Source organism: Myodes glareolus, chromosome 14, assembly GCF_982192425.1.
Source record: "Myodes glareolus chromosome 14, mMyoGla1.1, whole genome shotgun sequence".
Classification (NCBI taxonomy): Eukaryota; Metazoa; Chordata; class Mammalia; order Rodentia; family Cricetidae; genus Myodes; species Myodes glareolus.
The window spans coordinates 35,508,221-35,530,435 of record NC_142039.1 but is presented as its reverse complement, the minus strand read 5'-3'; the positions used below and the strand labels follow the sequence as shown (position 1 = coordinate 35,530,435).

The window sequence follows — 22,215 nt, the reverse complement described above, 5'->3', positions numbered from 1 at the left end:
GTGTATGACTCTTAAGTGGGCATTGCTAACCTGAAGCATAATTTCATTTAAACTTTATACATTTGTATATACATACACTTATATGTATAAAAGTTTATTTTAGGAAATATAAATTTATATGACTACTTATGACTTCTTAAATATCCTTAGTGTTATTTATTCCTCTCACCCTTTCCTTCTCTATTGACTTCCAGTCCTCCTCTCTAGTTAAAGACTTCCATTTTCTCGTTTATACCTTTATATCACCTCTATCTTGGTATTTTCCTCTTAGTGTTTCCTTCAGCCCCATGGTCACTATTTACTGTCCTGGTACTGTCATTTTTCTGGGTTATATTTTCACACCTTAAGATTTGTAGTTAGGAACTATGGATGAGAGAGAACATGTAGCTTTTCTTTCTGGGTCTAGGTTTACTTGCTCAATATGATCATCTCTATTGCTTCCTATTACCTGAAAATGTCATAATTTCACTTTTTCTATACAGCTCAATATTATTCCATTGTGTATATGTGCCACATATTCACTATCCATTCATTAGTTGAAGGGAATTTAGAGTTGTTTCCATTCTGTAATATGTTGAGTCTTATTCAGAAAACCCTTTCCTATACCTATATTCTATAGGCTATTGCCTATGTTTTCTATCTGTTAAAGATATTTTAGGTTTCACATTGAGGCTTTTGATCCATTTGGAATTAATGTTCATGCAAGGTGGTAGATACTAACTTTATTTTTCTACATGTGAAAATACTGTTTTGTTCACGATGCTATCTTTTCTTCAGTGAGTGTTTTTGAAATGTTTGTTAAATATCAGATGGCAATGGTTACATGTTCATGTGTTTGTCTTCGGTTTTAGTCTGCTGGTCTACATGTCTGTTTCTGTGACAGTAACATATTGTTCTTATTACTATGGCTCTGTAACGTATCTTGAAATCTGAAGTAATAATCCCTTCAGCATTTTCTTTTCTTTTGTTCAGGCTATATGGGATCTTCTAAATAGATTTAGGATGATGTTGTCTTTGGGTTTCTCATATATAGCTTTTGTTATGTTAAGGTATGTTCACTTTGGTTTTTCTGTCTCTAGGACTTTTATCATGAACACATTTTGTCTTTTGTCAAAGGCATTTTATTAATTTACTGAGATGATCAATATGTGATTGATCAAGATGATGTGATTGTTGTTTTTAAGTCCAATTATATGACTTACTACATTGATTGACCTACTATCACTGCATCTCTGGGATAAAGTCAACTTGATTGTGGTGGATGGTCTCTTTCACATACATCAGGTATTTTACCAAATATTTTTGTGACTGTTCATCAAGGATGTTGGTCTTTAGTTTTCTTTATCTGCTCTCTTTACTTCATTTCAATATTAAAGCAATTCTGGCTTCAATGAAATAGTTTTGAAGTTCTCTCTCTCTCTCTCTCTCTCTCTCTCTCTCTCTCTCTCTCTCTCTCTCTCTCTCTGTTAATTAGCTATAGCTCCTTGAAAATCTGGGAAAATTCTGGTATAAATCCTTCTGGTCATTGCCTGTGTTTGCAGAGCTTTTTATTACTGTTTTAACCTCCCTATTTTTATTGGTCTGTTTAGGTTTTGGTCTCCCTCTGATTTACCTTTGATGGTTTGGATGAATCTAGAAACCTGATCGCTTCTTTAAGATTTTCAACATGATGGAGTACAGGTTTTAAAAGTATTTCGTTATAATACCCTGAGTTTCTTTGGTGCTTGTTGTAACGTATCCCTCCTCCCTTTTGAGTCTGTTAATTTGGGCCAATCTGTTTTTCTTTTCAGTAGATGGGATGAGGGATTGTGTGGATCTTGTTTATCTTCCCCAACAGCAGTCGTGATGAACTCTTTAATTCTTAGTATCATTTTCTGTGTTTCTCTTTCATTATTTTTGCTCTGATTTTTATTATATTTTGCCATCTACTCGATTTAGGTTTGTTTGATTCTTGTTTTTCCAAATTCTTGAGTTACATCATTAAGTCATTTATTTGTGCTCTTTCTGATTTTTTAATGTAGGCAATTAATGCTATAAATTTCTTTCATAGGAATGCTTTTAATGTGTCCGGATGTTCTGTTGTATTGTGTTTTCATTTTCATTTAGTTCCAAGATTCTTTTGCTTCTGTCGTGATTTCTTCTCTCATTCATTTGTCATTCAGTAATAAGCTGTTTAATCTTCATGAGTTTGTGTACTTAGTAAAGATTTATTTGCTTTTGATTGTAAGTTTTATTGCATTTGTTGTTTTTTTTTTCGTTTTCCACAATGTGGTATACTTTAGAGAGGCGTCCATGGGCTGCTGAGTAGAATGTACATTCTTTGTGATTTGGGTAGAATATTCTATAGACAAACGTCAGGTCTATTTGATATATGATAACATTCAATTCTGATGGTTCTGTGTTTATTTTTGTCTAGATAACCTATCTATTGAAGAAAGTGCAGTGCTGAATTCACTTACTATTAATAAGTTTAGTATTAATTTGTGTCTTTAATTCCAGAAGTTTTCTTTATATGTAATTGAGTACTGCAAAGCTTGGCATATATGTGTTTAAGCTTGTAAGGTATTTTGATTAATCTTTCTCTTGATTAAATGAAATGTCCTTCTTTTTCTATTTTGATTAATTTTGGTTTGAAAAACCTTTATTTTAAATATTGACATAACCTGCTTGTTTCAAGTTGCTATTTGCTTGAAATACTTTCCCACCATCTATTCACTTTAAGGTTGTGCATATTTAAACTTCTTGTTTCTTGTAGACAACAAAAAAGGTATGTAAAAGGGAGTGGCGGGCTGCATTTCTGCCTGACTCACGCACAGTTAGCTTTACACCCAAAATAACAACACACAAATTGTATTCTTTTAAACACTGCTTGGCCCATTAGTTCCACCCTCTTATTGGCTAACTCTCACATCTTGGTTAATCCATTTCTATTAATGTGTGTAGCACCACAAAGTGGTGACTTACCAGGAAGGCTCTTAACCTGCATCTATCTTGGAGAGGAGAGCTATAGCATCTGCCTCACTGCCTTCTTCCTCCCAGCATTCTGTTCTGTCTTCCCTGCCTACCTATATTCTGACCTATCAGGCCAAGCAGTTGAGAGTAACACATAGACTGATGACCCTCCTCCATCAAAGGTAGGTTTTGCTTCTTAGTCCAGTAAGCTAGCTTGTGTCTTTTGTTTGAGTGTTGAGGGCATTAATATTTAAAATTACTATTGAAAGTATATGTTATTTTATTGGTTTTCTCTTCTTTCTGCTGTTTGTGTTCTTAGTTGTACATTGTGTTTCAATAATTTTCACATCACTTGTTTTCTTTCTACAATCTCACGGCTATGTTTATTCGTCTCTTCAACCCGAAGTATCAGTTCTGTGAGGCTTGCTTGGATAAACATGATTTCTTTTAGCCTGTCTGTAGCATGAACAGTTTTTTTTTTCCTTCTGTCATTATGGTGAGTAGTTTTGGGGTACATTAATCTAGGTTGGCACCTGTGTGCTTTGAGAACTATAAGAACATTGTTCCAGACTCTTCAGGGTTTAAAACCCCCATTGATAAATCAGCTGTTATTCTGCTAGGTTTTCCTTTGTACGTTGCTTGTGTTTTTTCTCTTGCAGCTTTCAATACCCTTTCTTTTTTCTGTATATTTATTGTTTTACCTATGGTACTCCACAGAGGATTTTCCTTTTTGGTGTTATCTATTCGATATTCTATATGCTTCTTGTATCTGCATGGGTGCCTTTCCTTAGTTTGGGAAAGTTTTCTTCTATAAGTTTGTTGTAGTCTTTTTATGAACCTAGAATCCTTCTCCTTCATCTGTGCTTATACTTTGAAGATTTGGTCTTTTTATGATATCTCACACACAGTTTGTGAGCATTTCTTTTCTGTATTTTTTTAAATTTTATAATCATTGATTTTGTGTGGTATAAAATCTCCATTTCATCTTTGATCCCTCATAGTCCATCTTCTGCTTGACCCAGTCTGCTGGTAAGCCTCTCCCTGTCCTGAGTTTTTAAATTGGGATATTGAGTTTTTCATTTCCATCTTCATTTCAGCCTAAGTTTTCATCAATATTCTTTACATTGAATTGGATTTTATAATTCTAGATTGTCTTTGGTATTTCATTCAGTTTATACTTTTGTTTTCTTGGGCATTCCTCAAGTATTTATTCTCTTTAAATTAAACATTTGAGTGTATTGAGTTATCTTATTGTGTCTTTTTAAAGTCCTTGAATTATTTCATGAAATTTTGTTTTTTCCTTTAATTTTTCTCTGTCCTGGGATTGATATAGATTATTTTCATTGGAGAATATTTCTACAGAATGGTAGACTTTGGGGGAGGTATACTTTCTTGTCTTTTCATTTTGTATTTTTTAATGTGATCTGGGCATGTGGACTTATTTTGTTATTAGTATGTCTCATATGAGTTTCTTGACTGCCTTGGGATAGAACGGCATTCATGATATACCAGTAAGGCCAGACTTTGTGTAATCATTAGAGCAGATGTGGTTCCAGGGAGATAAAATTGAACCTCACACAGATGTGTAATTACAGGTAGGTCTGGACACTAGGAGGGGACATGTGAGCTTGGTTCAACACACTTACTAGACTAAATCTTAGCGTTTGTTGTATCTGGATGTTCGATGTGATAGGGTAAGCTAGGGTCAGGAGGGCTGATCAACCTGGGCTGGTTTACAGGGAATGGGATTAGGATGAGCCTGGGGCCTGGAGAAAAGTGCAGACAAGATTGATCAGACAGAGCTTGCAAAGACAATGTGCAATTATTACTAAGTCTGGAGAGTAGAGTAGGGTGAAAGTAAATAAGGCTTTGGGGCATTCACTGGACTGTAGCTAGGCACAGAATGTGGAATTCAGGCAATTTGGAAGTTGGATGTTGTGTCGACAACTGGATTGGAAGAGGAGGGGAATGAGAGCACTGCTTGGCCTACCTGGTTCTATACCATGTGCACTTTCTACAAGGGCCTTGGTAGGAAGCAGGCTGGGGTCTGTCAAAGGAGAAGAGACAGTCTGAGAGGAGGGGATTCTAAGGCTAGTGGTAGCAGGACTGGGGAGACCTGAATGGAGGAGAAGGGAGGAACACCTTTTCTATGTCATTTTATTGTTACCTCTTTTTAGCTTTCGTATCATCACATTCATTTTTTTTATAATATGCTATCAAATAATTTAGTACATATTGATGAAGAAAAGAGTGACATAGGACTGATGAAATGGCTAAGCACATTAGTCTGATAACCTAAGTTCTCTTCTTGTAGCACAAGACTGATGACCTAAGTTTGAACCCTGCAACTCACTTAAAGGTAAAAGGAAAGAAGGAGCTCAACAAAGTTTTCCTCAGACTTCCACATGTATGCCTCCTACAGCTACAAAAACCAAGAGGGCCTTAATTTTGTATATGTCACAGACTCTGTTCTTTTCTTTTTTCTTTTAAAAACTTTTATGTACAATATGCTTTGATCGTATTTTTCCCCTTCCTCAAATACTTCCAGATATAACCCTCTCTCCTGTTCACCAAACTTCATGACCCCTATCTGTCTCTCAAACTGCAAGAATAGCAACTCCAAAAACAAACAAAGTGTGTGTGTGGGGGGCTTGTGACGTCAAATTTGTCCCGAAAATTGAAGAAAGTCTTTCTTCTTTTCCTTCTCCCAGCAGGTGTCAAATGGAAGTATTTCGTTGGCTAGTGGCAGGACTCTGTGCCCATCCTCCCTACTTCATGCTGGGATTTTTGTCTGAGTTTAACTTGTGTATATATTATGCAGGTATATGACTCCAAATGACACATTGCTATACCATAGAGCAGTATGTCACTCAACCCTCATCAGTGAAGCTTCCTCTTGCAGTCAGTAGGAATTAGCACAGAGACCTACTACTGGACAGAGAATGAGAGATTTTAGAAAACTCAGTATTAAACTGAATATCTTTATCAAACCCCTTCCCTCGACTCTAAGAGATCTATGCAGAAAAGACAGCAACAAAAATTTACGAGTCAGAGATGGTGCCCAACTGTTCCAGGGAAAGAGTTTTCCAGGTACAACAGGGCTGATGCTCTTATCAATTCACAGAGATTTTGCCCTTTGTTAAGAAGAACTATGAAGAAATGGAAATATTGTCTTTGAGTACCTTAAAAATCCTTTCAGCCAGCAAGGGAAGAGGCCACATTTCTTTAACTTCACATTGTCATTAAACATTTTGAAGCCTGCAGGCTGTGGGTAGAGGCACACAGGCCTCATCTAGCTCTGCATTCACATGGGCTCCACACACTGTCATGACTTCTAAGGTCTGGGTAGAGACATGCAGGCTTCATCCAACTGGGACTCAACACAAGGTCAGCATGCACACTCCCATTGCTTGTCAGAGCTGAGGCTTTGACCTCGCACTTAGCTCTTGAGATGAGATGAAAAGGAACCTTTAAACTCTTTGGCCTCTCCACAGCAGTGTTTGTTGGTACTGCTTTAAATCGTCTCTAAGTGTCCTAGTTGTTGGCCTGGTAAAAGCCTGATTTATTGTTTCCTGCTCAGCTTGACTCTCTGCCTCCTCTTTCCCTATGGTGGAGCTGTAAGCCTAATAAGGACCAAGCGAGATTCCTGAGTCTAGTCATCACTGAATCCCTAGAGGCCTCAGGACAAAGATGTTTTATAGAAAAAGGCATAAACAAATGGTAACAAACAACAACAAATAAATATAAAAATGTATTTTAAAAATTCCAGAAACTTAAACTTTTGTGACCACAGGCTATCTGACAGATAAGCAGTAATAGATTGACTACTATAGAAATTACTAAAATGTTGATCTGCAATTATGGGAGATTTTATTGTTATGTTTATTTTTATTGTGAGTGGAATTGCTGCCAAACAAATGTCATTTGTTGGTTACTTATCATATCCTTCTGTAAGTAATTTACAGTTATTACACTTTTTGTAAACCATGGACAGTTTGGGATGCCGAAAGGGTGGGTAAACAGGCAGACCCAGGAATACAGACCTGGCTGATGTTAGGATTAAAAGTCGATCTTGTCTCTGTTAGTGACAAATGGTGTTGCTTTTGTCCAGATATGTCAGCACTCTGCTGGGAGGTGAGCCTTGGTGCAGAACGCCAACTTGAATTTGTTCAGTGATAACACCTCCATGTTTTAACCTTCAAAATACAAGCTAATGAATCAGCTCAGACTTGTTGCTGAAGAAACAGATATTCTGAAGCTCCAGGGTTAATAATCAAGGAGCTAGAAAGATGGCAGGAGTGGCCAGGTCCAGGCAATTGATTCGACAAAATTCCTCCATTTTCCCTTGCAATCCTGGGAACAAATAGTAATTCCACTGTTGATCACTTAAGGTGGAGCTATAGGTGACGGTTTGGATTTCCATTAATTTTCACATTATAAATTTGATGCAGAAAATGAAAACAAAAACAAAATAAAGCAAAAAAATTGGCTGAGAGCTCTGAGACTTTCAAATCACACCCACAGAACTAGGAGGAAGCATTTTAATAGCATGGGTGATTGCCCTGACAGCAGGACCACTCAAGTCCCATTCTATAGATACTTTTCTCTAAATTCTCACAGTAAAGGAAGTCAAAGCAGCATATTTTTGGCACCATTATTTTGAAAGATTACCACATAGGAGAAAATGTCATGTCACCAGCTGAGTTCTCTGTACTCAGTCTGCAACAGTAAGGACTCTAATACCCATCATGGTGGTGTGAGGGCTAGGAATAATAGAGGCAGATCATGTCTTCTGGTGCCTGGTGCAGAAGCACGCATGCGGCACTGAGAGGCTGCTCTCCAGCTGTCTCAAGTCTCTGAGAGTCTCAACTGCCTGCCTTTACTGCACTGTGCTACTAGGAGCCCAGCAGAATTACAGCTAATGCATGGTTTTGGATCTAGTAGAGAATTTCTGCTTTGCTGTAGAATATTTATGTACATTCAAAAGGCTACTTTTTCTTCCTTAGTTCCTTTACTTCCTTATGTTCTTCTGGCTTTCCATCCTTGCCACGAATGCAAAGATCTTGGGTTTGCTTGTCAACTATATTCCTAGTTCTGAGGATATGGTAGTCAACCAGGAACTGTGCCTTTCCTGTTAAAGCAGGTTGTGGACCTGGGGAGAAGATAGTTACATAGATTTGATTGAAGATAGTAAGGTCGGTCTCTCTCTCTCTCTCTCTCTCTCTCTCTCTCTCTCTCCTTCTTTCCTTCACCCTCTCTCTCTTTCTCCCTCCCCCCCTTTTCCCAAAGAACATGCTTCATTAGCTCCAGAGTTCTCATTCTACTTCTCTCCTTCCTTTGCACAGTTTTGGTTCCATGTAGTCTCCCAATCTAGCAGGCAGCAATGGGACCCACTTTAAGCCCAGCAAGGGCATCTTTTCAGATAGTGGAGGTTTTGTCAATGAGATGGTTACCACTTCCAAATGAATGCTCCATAGGATTCATGACCACACCCCTGTACATGTGACCAGCAATTCCTCTTTGCCTTGTTCTTGTGGTAGGTCCCGCCAGCCTTTAAGATAGGTTTGTCAGTTCTGCCCCCACTGGCCACTACAACAACAGCTCTGTTGGCCCAGGAAATGGCCTTCTTGGACCCTGAAGGCAGCTTTACTTAGGTCTCCTTGGTTTCCAGGTTGTGAGAGATGATTGTGGCATAGTTTGGGGAGGCTCATGCCAGTTTGACCCTGTCCCCAGGCTTCTCCTCCAGACAACAGATTTTGGTACCTTCAGGCATGGTGCCCACAGGCAAAGCATTGCCAATATTCAGATGGAAATTCTTGCCACAGTACAAAACTGACGAGTGTGGATTCTCTGATCCATCTGCTTTTTGATCAGTAGGGATCATGAAAGACCACTTTGGAGTGGGGAGTTCCATGACTAGGGTCTTCAATGATGTCCTTTACCATGCTCTTAAGATAGCCATGCTCTCCAGAAAATGGAAAGATCTCCCATGCTCTTGGGTAGGTAGAATTAACACAGTAAAAATGGCAATCTTACCAAAAGCAATCTATAGATTCACTGCAATGCCCAGCAAAATCTCAGTAAAATTCTTCACAGACCTCAAAAGAACAATATTCAACTTCATATGGAAAAAAAACCCAGGATAGCCAAAATAATCCTGTACATTAAAGGAACTTCTGGAGGCATCAAAATCCCTGACTTCAAGCTCCACTACAGAGCTACAGTACTAAAATCCTGAGCAATAAAAGAACTTCTGGAGGTATCAGAATCCCTGACTTCAAACTCCACTACAGAGCTACAGTACTTAAAACAGCCTGATGTTGGCATAAAAGCAGATAGGAGGACCAATGGGATCAAATTGAAGACCGAGATATCAATCCACACACCTATGAACACCTGATTTTTGACAAAGAAGCAAAAAGTATAAAATGGAAAAAAGAAGCATATTCAAAAAATGGTATTGGCATAACTAGATATCAACATGCAGAAGAATGAAAATAGATGTATATCTATTGCCATGTACAAAATTCAACTCCAAATAAATCAAAGACCTCAACATAAAACCAACCACACTTAAACTCATAGAAGAGAAAATGGGAAGTACACTTGCATCCATTGGCACAGGAGACTACTTCCTAAATATAACCCCAGTAGCAAGACACTTAGAGAAACAATTAATAACTGGAATCTCCTGAAACTGAGAAGCTTCAATAAATCAAAGGACACAGTCAACAAGACAAAATGACACTCTACAGAATGGGAAAAGATCATGACCAACTCCACATCGGACAGAGTGCTGATCTCCAAAACATACAAAGAACTCAAGAAATTGGTCATCAAAAGAACAAATAAAATTTTATTTTTATCCAATAAAAATGGGGTATAGACCAAAACAGACAACTCTTCACAGAGGAATCTAAAATGGCTGAAAGACACTTAAGGAAATGCTCAACATCCTTAGCCATTAGAGAAATGCAAATCTAAACAACTCTGAGATTCTATCTTACACATGTAAGAATAGTCAAGATCAAAAACACTGATGACAACTTATGCTGGAGAGGATGCAGGGTAAAGGGAACACTTCTGCATTGCTGGTGGGAGTGCAAAATGGTACAGCTGCTTTGAATATCAATATGGAGATTTCTCAGAAAATTAGGAAACATCCTTCCTCAAGATCCAGCAATACGACTTTTGGGTAAATACCCAAAGGATGCTCAATCATCCCACAAGGACATGTGCTCAACTATGTTTATAGCAGCATTGTTTGCCATAGCCATAACCTGGAAACAACCTAAATGCTCCAGACTGAAGAATGGATAAAGAAAATGTGGTATATTTACACAACATCCCCTGGCCATATAATAATCAAAATACAAAACATACAGAGTAAAGAAAGAATATTAAGAGCTGCAAAGGAAAAATGTCAAGTAACTTATAAAGGTAAACCTATCAGACTTACACCTGACTTCTCTATGGAAATCATGAAAGCCAGAAGGTCCTGGATAGATGTGCTGCAGAAACTAAGAGACCAGACTACTATACCCAGCCAAGCTTTTGTTCACTATCAATGGAGAAAACAAAATATTCCAGGATAAAAACAAATTTAAACGACACGTAGCCACAAATCCAGCCCTACAGAAAGTGATAGAAGGAAAATCACAACCCAAGGTATCCAACAATGCCCACAATAACTCAGACATCTTCACCAGCACAACTCAAAGAAGGGAGACAAACAAACTCTACCACCAAAAAGAAGAAGAAGAAGGAGGAGGAGGAGGAGGAGGAGGAGGAGGAGGAGGAGGAGGAGGAGGAGGAGAAGAAGAAGAAGAAGAGGAAGAAGAAGAAGAAGAAGAAGAAGAAGAAGAAGAAGAAGAAGAAGAAGAAGAATAAGAAGAAGAAGAAGAAGAAGAAGAAGAAGAAGAAGAAGAAAGAAGAAGAAGAAGAAGAAGAAGAAGAAATAACCGGAGTGAACAACCACTGGTCATTAATATCACTTAATATCAATGGACTCAATTCACTTACAAAAAGGCACAGGTTAAGAGATTGAATGCGAAAACAGGATCCAACATTCTGCTGTTTACAAGAACAATAAGCTTTAAACCAAATGTTGTCACTGTCCATTGTGAAACAAGAAAGACTTGGGCTGTGATATAGTGGTAATGTATGAATAATATCTCATCATGGGAAGGGTGTTTCCACAGAGCAATGGGGAATAAATGAGTGAAAGGAAGAAGTACCACGTCTAGAAGGGCTCAATTTAGCAAGGAGGAATGAATGCTCTACTGATGGGAAACAAAAATTCTAGTGAAGATGGATACAAGAAAAGTTAAGGCTCAAAATGAGTGTTTGATGTGTCCTGCAGCGATATCAGGGTCATGAAAATGAACGTGTTGGTTAGCTTTGTGCTTCCATGTTAAAATACCTGGAAGTTGTTTTTTTCTCCTGATTCATGATTTTAGACACTTCAGTGCATGACTGATTGGTTCTGTCATATTCCGCAAGGCATTACTTCAGTAAGGCAGTATACTGTGCCTGGTTTGTGGTGGAGAAAGCTGTTCAGTTCATGGAAGCTAGTAAACAGAAAGAGACAGGACTGGCCTGACTAGCAACATTCTTCCTTCAACTAGACTTAACCATTTAATGGTTCCTTGCACCCAAGAAATGCCAGTCTGACAACCAAAGTTTCATCACATGACCCTTTGGAGACCCTTTATATAAGGAATAATTCTGAGTAAGTGACAACAAGGAGTGATTGGACTAGCAAAATAATGCACAAGAAAGAACTAATCAAAGAGGTTCTAAAGACAGGATGGTATCACAGGGCTTACTGGTAGGGTAGTTATAATCATAAATACTTTGCGAGGATTCTGAAAAAAAAAGTTGATTTGACAGATGGTGGCTTTAGGCACTTGGAGACTGTAAGAAAGGGCATTAGAGACTAAATTGGTGACTTGAAAGTAGTGCTGAACTGGAAAAGACAACCTATCTATAGTACAGATGATGATGCCTGGTTCAGAATACTAATCCTGATATCAAATGGGTTTGACATAATTGAAGAATTAAATATTCAAGGTAAGTTAATTCCAAATTAAGTCTTCAGTGTTTATAAGTCTCCACACAACTCCCTAACAGAGCTGAGCTCTGAGGCTTGGTAGTCAGACTTTTCACTATCTTTCTGTCTTGTCTTCAGAATTCTTTGGCTCTGAGTTATATTGATATTTTATTTATGTTTTAATAAATTTGCTCTGTTATAGGGATATTTTGTTTATGTTTTAATAAATAAAGCTTGCCTAAAGATCAGAAGGACAAAACTAAGCCACTAGCCACTAGAGGTCAGACAGCGGTGGCACACACCTTACACTCAGGACTTGGGAGACAGAGGCAGATGGATATCTGTGAGTTCAAGCCCACTCTGGGCTACACAAGATCAATGCAGAAACAAATCCAAGTAGTGGTGGTACACACTTTTAATACCAGTACTAGGGAGTCACACCTTTAATCCCAGACTAGAGGGATTATAAAATGGGAGGAGAGACAGACTAGATCTGTTTAGCTGGCTTAGTTTGTGGTCACCCAGCCTTGGTAGAGGTAAGACTTCTCTAGTAGCTTGGAAGCTTTGCCTTTCTGGTTTTTGGGTTGAACTCCAATATCTGACTCTTAGTTTTTATTATCAGTGCTACACTGAGTATTTTAGATCAGCATTTTTCTTATTTATTTTTTATTTATTTATTCTTTAGAGTTTTTGTAGTTAATGAAACATGTGCTCTCACCCCTCTGCTTTGTAGATAAGGGAAAAGTTTCTACATCAGACTAGAAGAAGAGATAGCTTTTTGGAAGAAGATGATAATTTGGTCTTCTAGGACAGGTGGAATGCAACATGTTCCAACTCTGATTAATTTTGTGGCATTTAGGGACCTGCTCCACCTCCACCTATGCCACAGCTTTGGCCTTAGATACTGCCTATGCCTCAATTGCCTTTCTAAAGTGCATGGGTTGACTTCCATAACATGAGGTAGAGTCCTCTTTTGCCCCCAACATCAAGTAAAACTTTTTTTTTACACTGATTAAAATTTGTATAAATATTAAATCTTCATGTGTTCTACCAACTTTCCTCTAGCTATCCTGACTCCTTGAGATATTGACATACATTTTCTGTATGAATCTTTTGGACCATTTATATGGTCCACTGTTGATAAACTACTAGTCTTGTAAATTTTTCAGACCAACTGTTATAACTATTAAAACAAAATATTATTGTGTTTTCTTAGGAAAATAGAAATAATTGATACTCCATGGAAAAGGTTCCAGGTTCAAAGTATCTTTTAGATTCTCTCAACATGTACCAATGTGATGATGTGCTTCTAACTATGTGTCTGTCTGTCTGTCTATCTATCTATCTATCTGGAAGTCTTGGAAATATAAATATGAAGAACAAGCCAGAATTGAGATATTTATCCTTACATTATAGTGTTTCCATAAAAATACTTGATTTCCAGTACTTCAGAATAAATTATATTATTTCAAACTACATATAGATAGGTAAAAATTATGGGATTGGCCAGGAGGTGGTGGCACATGCTTTTAATCCCAACACTCGGGAGACAGAGGCAAGTGGATCTCTGTGAGTTTAGGCCAGCTTGGTCTACAAATTGAGTTCTAGGACAGTTAGGGTTTCACAGAGAAACCCTGTCTTGAAAAACAAAACAACAAAAAACAACAACAAAAATTTATGGGACTGAAATTAAAATGTGTATGTTATGTAGCCTAACATAACCTGGATCTGATTTTCCTAATCTCACTTCCCAAGTGCTGGTAGTGCAGGCATATGGAACTATACCCATTTGTAAAATTCTGTACCCATTACAGTACAAGAGAAAAGGAAAGTCTTTGTGCTTAATGATAAGAAATACTGCTTTGTACGTAGAAGCTGGCTACTGAAAACATGTGCAGATGTCTTTACAATTCTTACATCACAGTGAAGATTAGCAAGTAGTTAGAGCCAGTGACTGTGGCTATTAGTGGTTTTCTACCTTGTTGGTAGCTTACCTTTAAAGCACTATTTTATTTTTAGTTTTGAGGAATTTTCTAGTGCTCTAACCTGGTATCCTATACTTGAAACCTAAACAACATTTTATGCCATGATTTCATGCTCACATTGCCATATGATGATTATATCTGTAGATCACTCAAAAGTGTTGTAATTCACTGCATTTCTCCCCCCCCCCCCCCCCCGAAACATTTCCTTTCCCGGGATGCTTTGTCAGAGAATACTTAGGCTAAAACTTCAAGGAATCATTCCACCTGCCTGGGTGGCGGCACTGACAGCAGGACCACTCAGGTCACATTCTGTTGATAATTTTCTCTAAACTCTCAGGGTAAAGAAAACCAAAGAAGCATATTTCTGTCACTGTTAGTTATTTTGAAAATAACTACAAAAGAGAAGAGCTCATGCCATCTCTTTAGATTGTAAAACATGCTATTTGTCTGCACCTAGGTTTGCAGAAGAAGTAACCACCAAGTGGCTTTGTCTCTTTGAAGGAAGTGGGATCCCGTATGGCCCAATCAACAGTATGAAGGATGTGTTCTCCGAAGCCCAGGTTTGCACGTTTGAATTTTCTGGTTACTTTAAAAAAACCCTTATTGACATATATAAAGGAACAATAACCATTGATCGTAAGTCTAAATCTCTGATATGAGATTTTATTTGATTAAAATTGCTTGTGAGTCTAAAATTAAAAAAAAAATCACAACTTAGAATGAACTAGCTGTTCACACTCATACTTTCAAGTCTGCTAGATCCAGCATACTTAAGCTACCTAAAATTTCCAAAGTCCTGGGCATTTATTTTTTTTCTGAAAAACATAAATATAGCCCGGGGTCAGGACACAGTAATTCCCATTTATAGAAATAAATATGATAAGATCACAGTTACTATCCACTCTGATCATATTGCGGTCTCAAAATGTGCAAAACAAGTCCTACTTAGATCTGTAGAGTTCAAGCTTTTTATGTGTTTGGTAAATTGTGTGATGTACTAGAGTTAAGATTATGCAGATAGGATGTGTGTTGAGCCGGAGAAGGGGCACCTGAATATTTCGTCTCTAGCAGTCTTCAGATTCAGCTGCTGTCATACTATTTTGATTTTATTACTTCAATTACCATAGCAAATAGAAACAACTTGCTATATCTCAGATTCATGTAATAACCTACAAAAGCAAAGGAACTCAATATTTATTCTATGAATATTTTACTATGACTCAGGAATCTTGACAGTTTCTAACATTTGCAAAATTATGCAGTATTTCTTTCTTGAGTTCTTCATCCATATATATTAGAAGTTTTTAATTTTAAATGAATTATTTGAAAAATCACACTTTTCGAAGGGAGAAAGACTGTTGGAAAGTGAATGTCGTTAACATGAGTGCTTTTATTTTACATAGATGTTCACTTCAAGGAAATGTGAATGCATTTAGTTCAGTAGTTACAAGATTTACTGTAGAAAAGTAGAGAAATTCAGAAATTCTTCTGTGTTTTGTTTTCCTCTCAAGAATGTGAAATATTATTTTTACAATAAAATAATGAGAAAGTATTAGGGGGAGGTTAGGGGGTTCGTTGGGTGTGTGTTGTGTGAGAAGGAGAGACCCCCAAATGTCAAAACTTTATGTCTGCTGACTCCTGGGAAGAGGTGGTCATGCACTCATGTGCCTGTTTACCAGAAAGCTCGTTTGTCACTTTATGTCTTTAACTATTGCTCTAAGCTATGGTTGTGGGATGTGTAGAACTTCCAGCTTTTCTCAATTTAGGATACATTTCCCCAGAAAGATCTCTTAAAATTTATTTATCAGCATTTTTGCTATTCCATGTGTATGTGTGTTTTTTTTAAATTAGAAATAAAGATACCAAAGCAAAAGTGAATTTCTGTAATGTTAATATTGCAAGATTATCTAATTTTAAGTTTTTAAAATTATTCTTACTACCATACAGTTACTCAAGTGATGGGTGATTCAGAGAGAATACAGGCTCGTTGTGGTGATATTTTGTTTGTGCTTTAACAGATAAAGTTTGCCTGAAGGTCAGAGTGCAGAGCTAGCTACAGTAGTCAGCCATAGTCCAGGCAGTAGTGGCACACACCTTTTTATCCTAGCTCTCGGGAGACAGAGGCAGACAGATCTCTGCAGGTGAAGTTCAATACCACACTGGGTTATGCGAGATTGAACCAGTCTGAGAAAGAAACAGAGCCAAGCATAGCTCATACCTTTAATAGCAGTACTAGGGAGGTGGAAACAGAAAGTGATATGGCTGGATGGAGACAGGAATACAAGGCAAGAGATAGGAGCTCAGGATTCAGTCTGAGCTTTCATAGAGGCATTCAGTTTGAGAATTCCTAGAGATAGGATACTTCATTTGGTCTGAGGATTTGATAGATGTAAGAGCTAGTAACTGGCTGCTCTGTTTCTCTGCTCTTTCAGCATTAACCCCTATGTCTGACTCAGGGTCTTTTATTATGAATACCAATTAGAAATGGTGCTACAATCCATATTTTCATGACTAATCTCTTAATTACAAGTGAAATTTAATAGTACAGCTTAATTACAAGTGAAATTTAGTTAATTTAATATTTTTCATTACAAATATTTTTGGGGGGTGACAAAAATTGTTTGGTGTTAGTCTATGGCATGCTGTTTTAGTAATTAGGCTGTCAATTTCAGAAGAATGGTATTCTTTGTCAGCTACCATCTTCTCATAGCACCTTCAATGACTACAAAATACCCTCTTACCCACCAAAAGTAAATTCTAATTATCATAGTTTTGTCATCAGAAATATTTAGTTTTATTTTGATTACTATTGATAATTGAACCCTAGAAGCAAAAGAGAGTTGTCTCCTTCATTCACAATCAGATATTTCTTTGTAATTTAAGTATTGAAATATATGCGTGCAGATTCTCTGGGTTTTGTAAACACTAGGGAGCAATGTGCTCTTAACATTATAAAAATAATAAAAGATGACTGGGAAACTTTCAGGTGGTCTTACTTGTCCCATCCAAGAAATGGATTGCCTCCTTCCCCTTCTGCGCAAAGTGCTTATCCCCCTAAAATTTTGAATTTTGAAAGAATTGTACAACGTGGGGGAAATCATATTTTAAAAATGTATAAAATACTTTCAGAAAACACATTAATGTGACATGTAAAATTATTCATTCTACCAACTTGTTGGCTTATTCCTGTAACCCTATCACTCAGGAAGTTGAAGCAGACAAAATGTCATGAGTTCATGGCTTCCCTGGGCTACATAGCAAGTTCGAGGCCAACTGGGCTAAGAGTAAGACCCTATCTCAAAAACAAAATAAATAAAAATGGTCATTTAAAAGAGTATTTTATTAATTCAGTTGCCTTATTGTGTTTGCAAGGTACCAAGTGGTAGGAATTTAGTACAAATTTAGTATTCTATGCATTTCTGAAAAATAAATTCAAAAATGACTGAACTAGCAGGTATTCAATAATATTTGTAGATTGATGAACCATAAAATGAAAATTTAGTTAAGTGTGAAGAGTACAGGTTTCTTAAAATTTCAGGTGGTTCCTCTGTGCCTCAGAAAAGGGCTTGACCAACTTTTTCTTTAGGATTAGTGGAATTGTTTTTGATGACCTCAGGAGACTGAGTGCAAAATATTTTCAGGATAGGCTACTACTTTTATGATCATTCTAAACTACAGTTTCTTTAAATATTAAACATTAAAATGAAATTTTATCTCTCTGTTGATAGCATCAGATAGAATGTTAGCACAGAGTGGGGGTGCAAGGAAGGCTCCATGCTAGCTCAATGTAATGGCAGCTTTCATTATAATGGTGTTTGTGGTGATTTGAATGAGAATGTGTGCCCACCAGGCTCATATGTTTGAAAGCTTAGGCTCCAGATGGTGGAACCATTTGGGAAGGATTGGGGTGTGGCCTTTCGGAGTAGGTGTGTCATTGTAAGAAGGCTTTGAGGTTTCAAAAGGTTCATTCTTTTGAATTCTTAGCTAGGTCTCTCTGCCTCATGCTTCCAGATCTAAATGTAAGCTCTAAGCTCCAGCTCCAGAGCCATGCATATTTGCCTTCTGTCACATTTCAAACCCTCTGAAACAGTAAGCCCCAAGTCAATTCTTTATTCTATAAGTTTTGTTGGTCATAGTGCCTCACTAGAGCACCTGAAAATATTTAAGATGATGCCCTTTACATTTTATTCTTGTTATAGGTACTCTTGACTTATCTATGCCCATGGACAGAGTCACATCCAGTCTAGCTATATAAATCATTCACTAAAATCATACTCTGCTACCATCTTATGAAAATGTATTAACAAATTTTTTGCCCGAAAGTGTACAGCCCTCACTCATTTGTGATTGACACTTCTTTATAGTTTTTAATTTTCCATGGAACATTTTTTTGAAGTATGATTTCTGTTTGAAGTGTTTTATTCTTTTCCTCTGGTGAATTACAGAGTTTCTTGGCCCTGGGTACAAGGAACTGGTCACTTGCATTCAGATGTGGGGATGGGTCACTGGTTCTGTGGCCCAATGCCCCATGTGTGCTGTGCCAGCACAGCTGCTTGCTCAATTAGAAATCACTTTGGGTGAATTACAAGACCTGGAACAAGGCACAGGAAGGAAGTCCCTGATGAGGTGAAAAGCAGTATGTCCAGCTCTGGGTGGGGGAGGGAAACAGGGAACTCAAAGACTAGAAGACAATTTTGTGTGCCACTTACCAAGTAGACTACTTACTTCCCACCTGTGATTAGAAATTCTTTGTAGAAAATGAACATTTACTTGATGGAAAAAATTATTCCCAACCCCAAAATTTCATCATATGTTTGTTTTCCAAGAAGCATTGAATTTTTATCTCAACGGAAAAGCAACAGATGATACATTTTGTCTTGGCTAAATGGAAGGTTGTCTACTTCTTAATCCTCTGATTAAATGATCTGCTCTTTGAATGGTTCACGTGACCCCTGTGAGTATCCACTGTTAATCAAAAATACTACAGGGGCTTTGGCCTGAGTGTACCAACAGTTCTGAGATGTTTTGATTCAAAACTCTTGAAGTGATAGTTTTATTGTTTTCCTCCCCCAATGACAAATTATACGAGGGAAGTTCTATGCATTGTAAAGTGTAATATAGACTATCTACATATATATCTTAATAGCTAGCCTGTTTCCCAAGTGCATTCTTAAAATAACTGTTTTTTAATCAGGCCAAGATTGTGCAGTACATTAAAGGAATTCTCAAAACGTTTCAACAGCTTACTAGATGACCTCAGCATGATCTTATGAACATGCCCTTGGGAACATGTGCATGAGATGCATTGTGGTTTGAGGGTTTCCAACTCAAACAAACTTAAAAGAAAATGCAGCTTTTAAATGAAACTATTCAAATTCTTGCAAAACTAGGTATGGATCCTACTACAGAGAGGGGTTTTGAAGCACCGTTATCTACACTGAGATCAAGTAACACTCCAACCTGCCTCAGGATTGCCCTGCAGACTCTTTCTGCTCATTCTTGAGTATCATCATCTTAAATTGAACTGTTTTGTTAAGAAGTATGAATGATTAGAGCACCTAAGTTTTCTTCATCCTTGATGTCATGGCCTGAGGGTGGGGAAGAAGGGCGAAGGGTGTCACAAATGGGTGTTATTTGCCGTAGCTTCCCATCTGTACCACACAAGTTGAACATGTCAGGTGTAAGACATCACCAGGAAGCATCACTTCTGAGAAATATTGTGAGAGAAACATCAGGATTATTGAAATATCACAGCTGGCCCCGATTTTAACTGGTGCCAAACACCTGCATCTCTAACAGGAACCAAAACAAAACCCCACCCAGTGGCGGCGTGCCATCTCTTAACAGCCGTCTCTAACTTTGCATCCCATCGAATTTAGTTTTAACATTTCCTACAGGAATCTTATTCTTCTTGTCCCAGAAGGTCATTACAACTCCCTTTGTAAATATTTCGTACGGGATAAACGTATCATGGAAACAAAGTGAAGGATTGAAATACTTGATGGCTGAAAACTGCTGTTTTCATCTCATCATTTGTGTAAGTCTGTGAAGTTAGTGGTTTTATTAATCTTAAGGCTAGCTCATATTTTCTAAGTGATTTTATTTTAGCCCATTTGGAAAAATTTCTGAGCATCTGGAAAAAAAGACCTTAATATTCATATAGTAAGCATCAGAGGAAACACAAAATTAGTGGCTGCCTTTTGACAGACAGACAGACAGACACACACACAATACACACACACACACACTGAGTACTAATACTAAATATTATCTTTGATTAATGTTATTATTTAGCAGAGTTGCTTGGGTTTCAGGGAATTATACAAGGCTTACATCCTTATCTAATACTGTAGGAAAATGCCTAGACTCTGTCTATAAAATGTAATTTATATAATAAGAAACCTGTTTGTTGTAGGATTTCTATCTGTTTAGCCAATGACCTTTGGAGCAACAAGCCCTAGGGCATGGTCCTTTCTGCATACATGACTACTTAAAAGCTGAGGAGGAGGGGTCGTGTACTCTCTTGCTTTCTTGCTGGGGTGGTTGGATCCGAGTGCCCCTGGGCAGAATGGCAGCACAGGGCAGCTGAATATCAGTGGCATCTAATCTGTATCAGTGAGTGTTTACTCCCATTTTATACCTAAAAATATTTTTGATACCCTTTAATAGACTTACATGGTTTCACATAACACTTGTTGATAAGGGTCTAAGTAAAATAGTTCATCTATTAGTAGTTCTGTGGTAGGAATTGGCCCCCATAATCTCATAGGGAATGGCACTATTAGGAACTGTGACTCTGGAGTAGGCATGACATTGTTGAAGAAAGTGTGTCACTGTGGGGGTTGGCTTTGAGGTTTCCTATGCTCAGTATCTCAGTAAACTTCCTATTGTCTGCAAAATGTTGGGCTCTCAGCTATCTCTCCAGTACCACATCTGCTCACACATATTGTGGTCCCTGTCATTATGATAATGTACTGAACATCTGAAATTGTAAGGCGCCATCTCAAACGAATGTTCTCCTTTATAAGAGTTGCCATGGTCATGGTGTCTCTTTACAACAATAGAATCCCGAACTAAGATGAGTTTTGTGATTATATTGTGGTCATGCTTTAACAAATAAAACTTGCCTGAATATCAGAGAAGCAGAGCAGCCAGCCACTAGCTCTTACCTCTACAAAATCCTCAAACTGAATGGGGTATCCTGTCTCTCAAGTCCTCTGGCTGAATGATGTTTCTACAAAACCTCAGACTTAATGCTGAGCTCCTGTCTCCTCCTGCCATATATTCCTCTCTCTTCCCAACCGTATCACTTCCTGTATCTACTTCCCTAGTGCTGGGATTAAAGGAGTGAGCCACCATCACTTGGCTCTGTTATACTTTTAGACTGATCCAATCTTGTGTAGCACAGGGTGGCCTTGAGTTCATAGAGATCCCTTTGCCTCTGTCTCCCCACTGCTGTGATTAAAGATGTGTGCTACCATTGCCTGTCGTCTCTGGCTAACTCGTGTGACTAGACTTCAGGCAAGCTTTATGTGTTATAGCACAAACAAAATATCACCACAAAGTTCCTAACAAACAAATGTATTATGAGAAATAAAATTTGCATTTATTACTTATTTTATTACTCACAAGTTATTTGATTTATGGGACCTGGGCATGATATGTCCAACTTTTGAAGAAATGATGCATTTTAAATCTAGGTGAATAGCAAAAATTTGAATTTATCTTATTTTAAAATATTATGGATAAGGCAGAAGCATCCATTTTTTTTTGAGTAGAAGAATTCCAATATGATATTTGTGTTACAATTTAAGAAGAAACTTAGTAAAATGTAAGGCTAACATTATATGCATATCATGCTAATTTTAAATAATGATACCTAGGAAGCTTAGGTACCTTCTCAACAGACATTAAGTTGTTTGAACCATCACCCTGATTTGCACCTAGCTAGCCCACAGGAATGCCTTAAACAGCGTCTGACTGAACCGTTCAGAAGATGTAAAAGACATGCTTTGGACACAAAGAAAGCCACAGCAATTCAGACTACTCATTCTACAAACAGGAATGGGTAGTCCACCATACGTTTTGTCTCCTATTAGGAATCTTGTATGGGAGGGGATGGTGGAGGACCACAAATGAAGAAGATATACTGTCAAGCAGGAGGTGGCAGTCTGCTTTATGGAGAAAGTGTTCTGTGCCATCGAAGCATTATAACTAAATACCGAG

At 37.7% G+C, this 22,215-nt stretch overlaps 1 protein-coding gene and 1 pseudogene across 6 annotated transcripts in view; one reads left to right on the top strand and one right to left on the bottom strand.

The window, feature by feature from the left end:
* Sugct (succinyl-CoA:glutarate-CoA transferase) overlaps positions 1–22,215 on the top strand; it is a 736,642-nt gene that overhangs the window by 334,095 nt on the left and 380,332 nt on the right. For 4 of the 6 annotated variants that reach the window (XM_085699249.2, XM_048460944.3, XM_048460948.3 and 1 more), the window contains one exon: positions 14,447–14,549. The exons of the other annotated variants lie outside the window; for them this stretch is intronic. In XM_085699249.2, the coding sequence (XP_085555375.1) occupies positions 14,447–14,549 (103 nt within the window). The remainder of the gene's footprint in view (positions 1–14,446; positions 14,550–22,215) is intronic. 6 annotated transcript variants of the gene reach the window in all.
* Positions 7,941–11,403, bottom strand: LOC125417543 (large ribosomal subunit protein uL2 pseudogene; annotated as a pseudogene).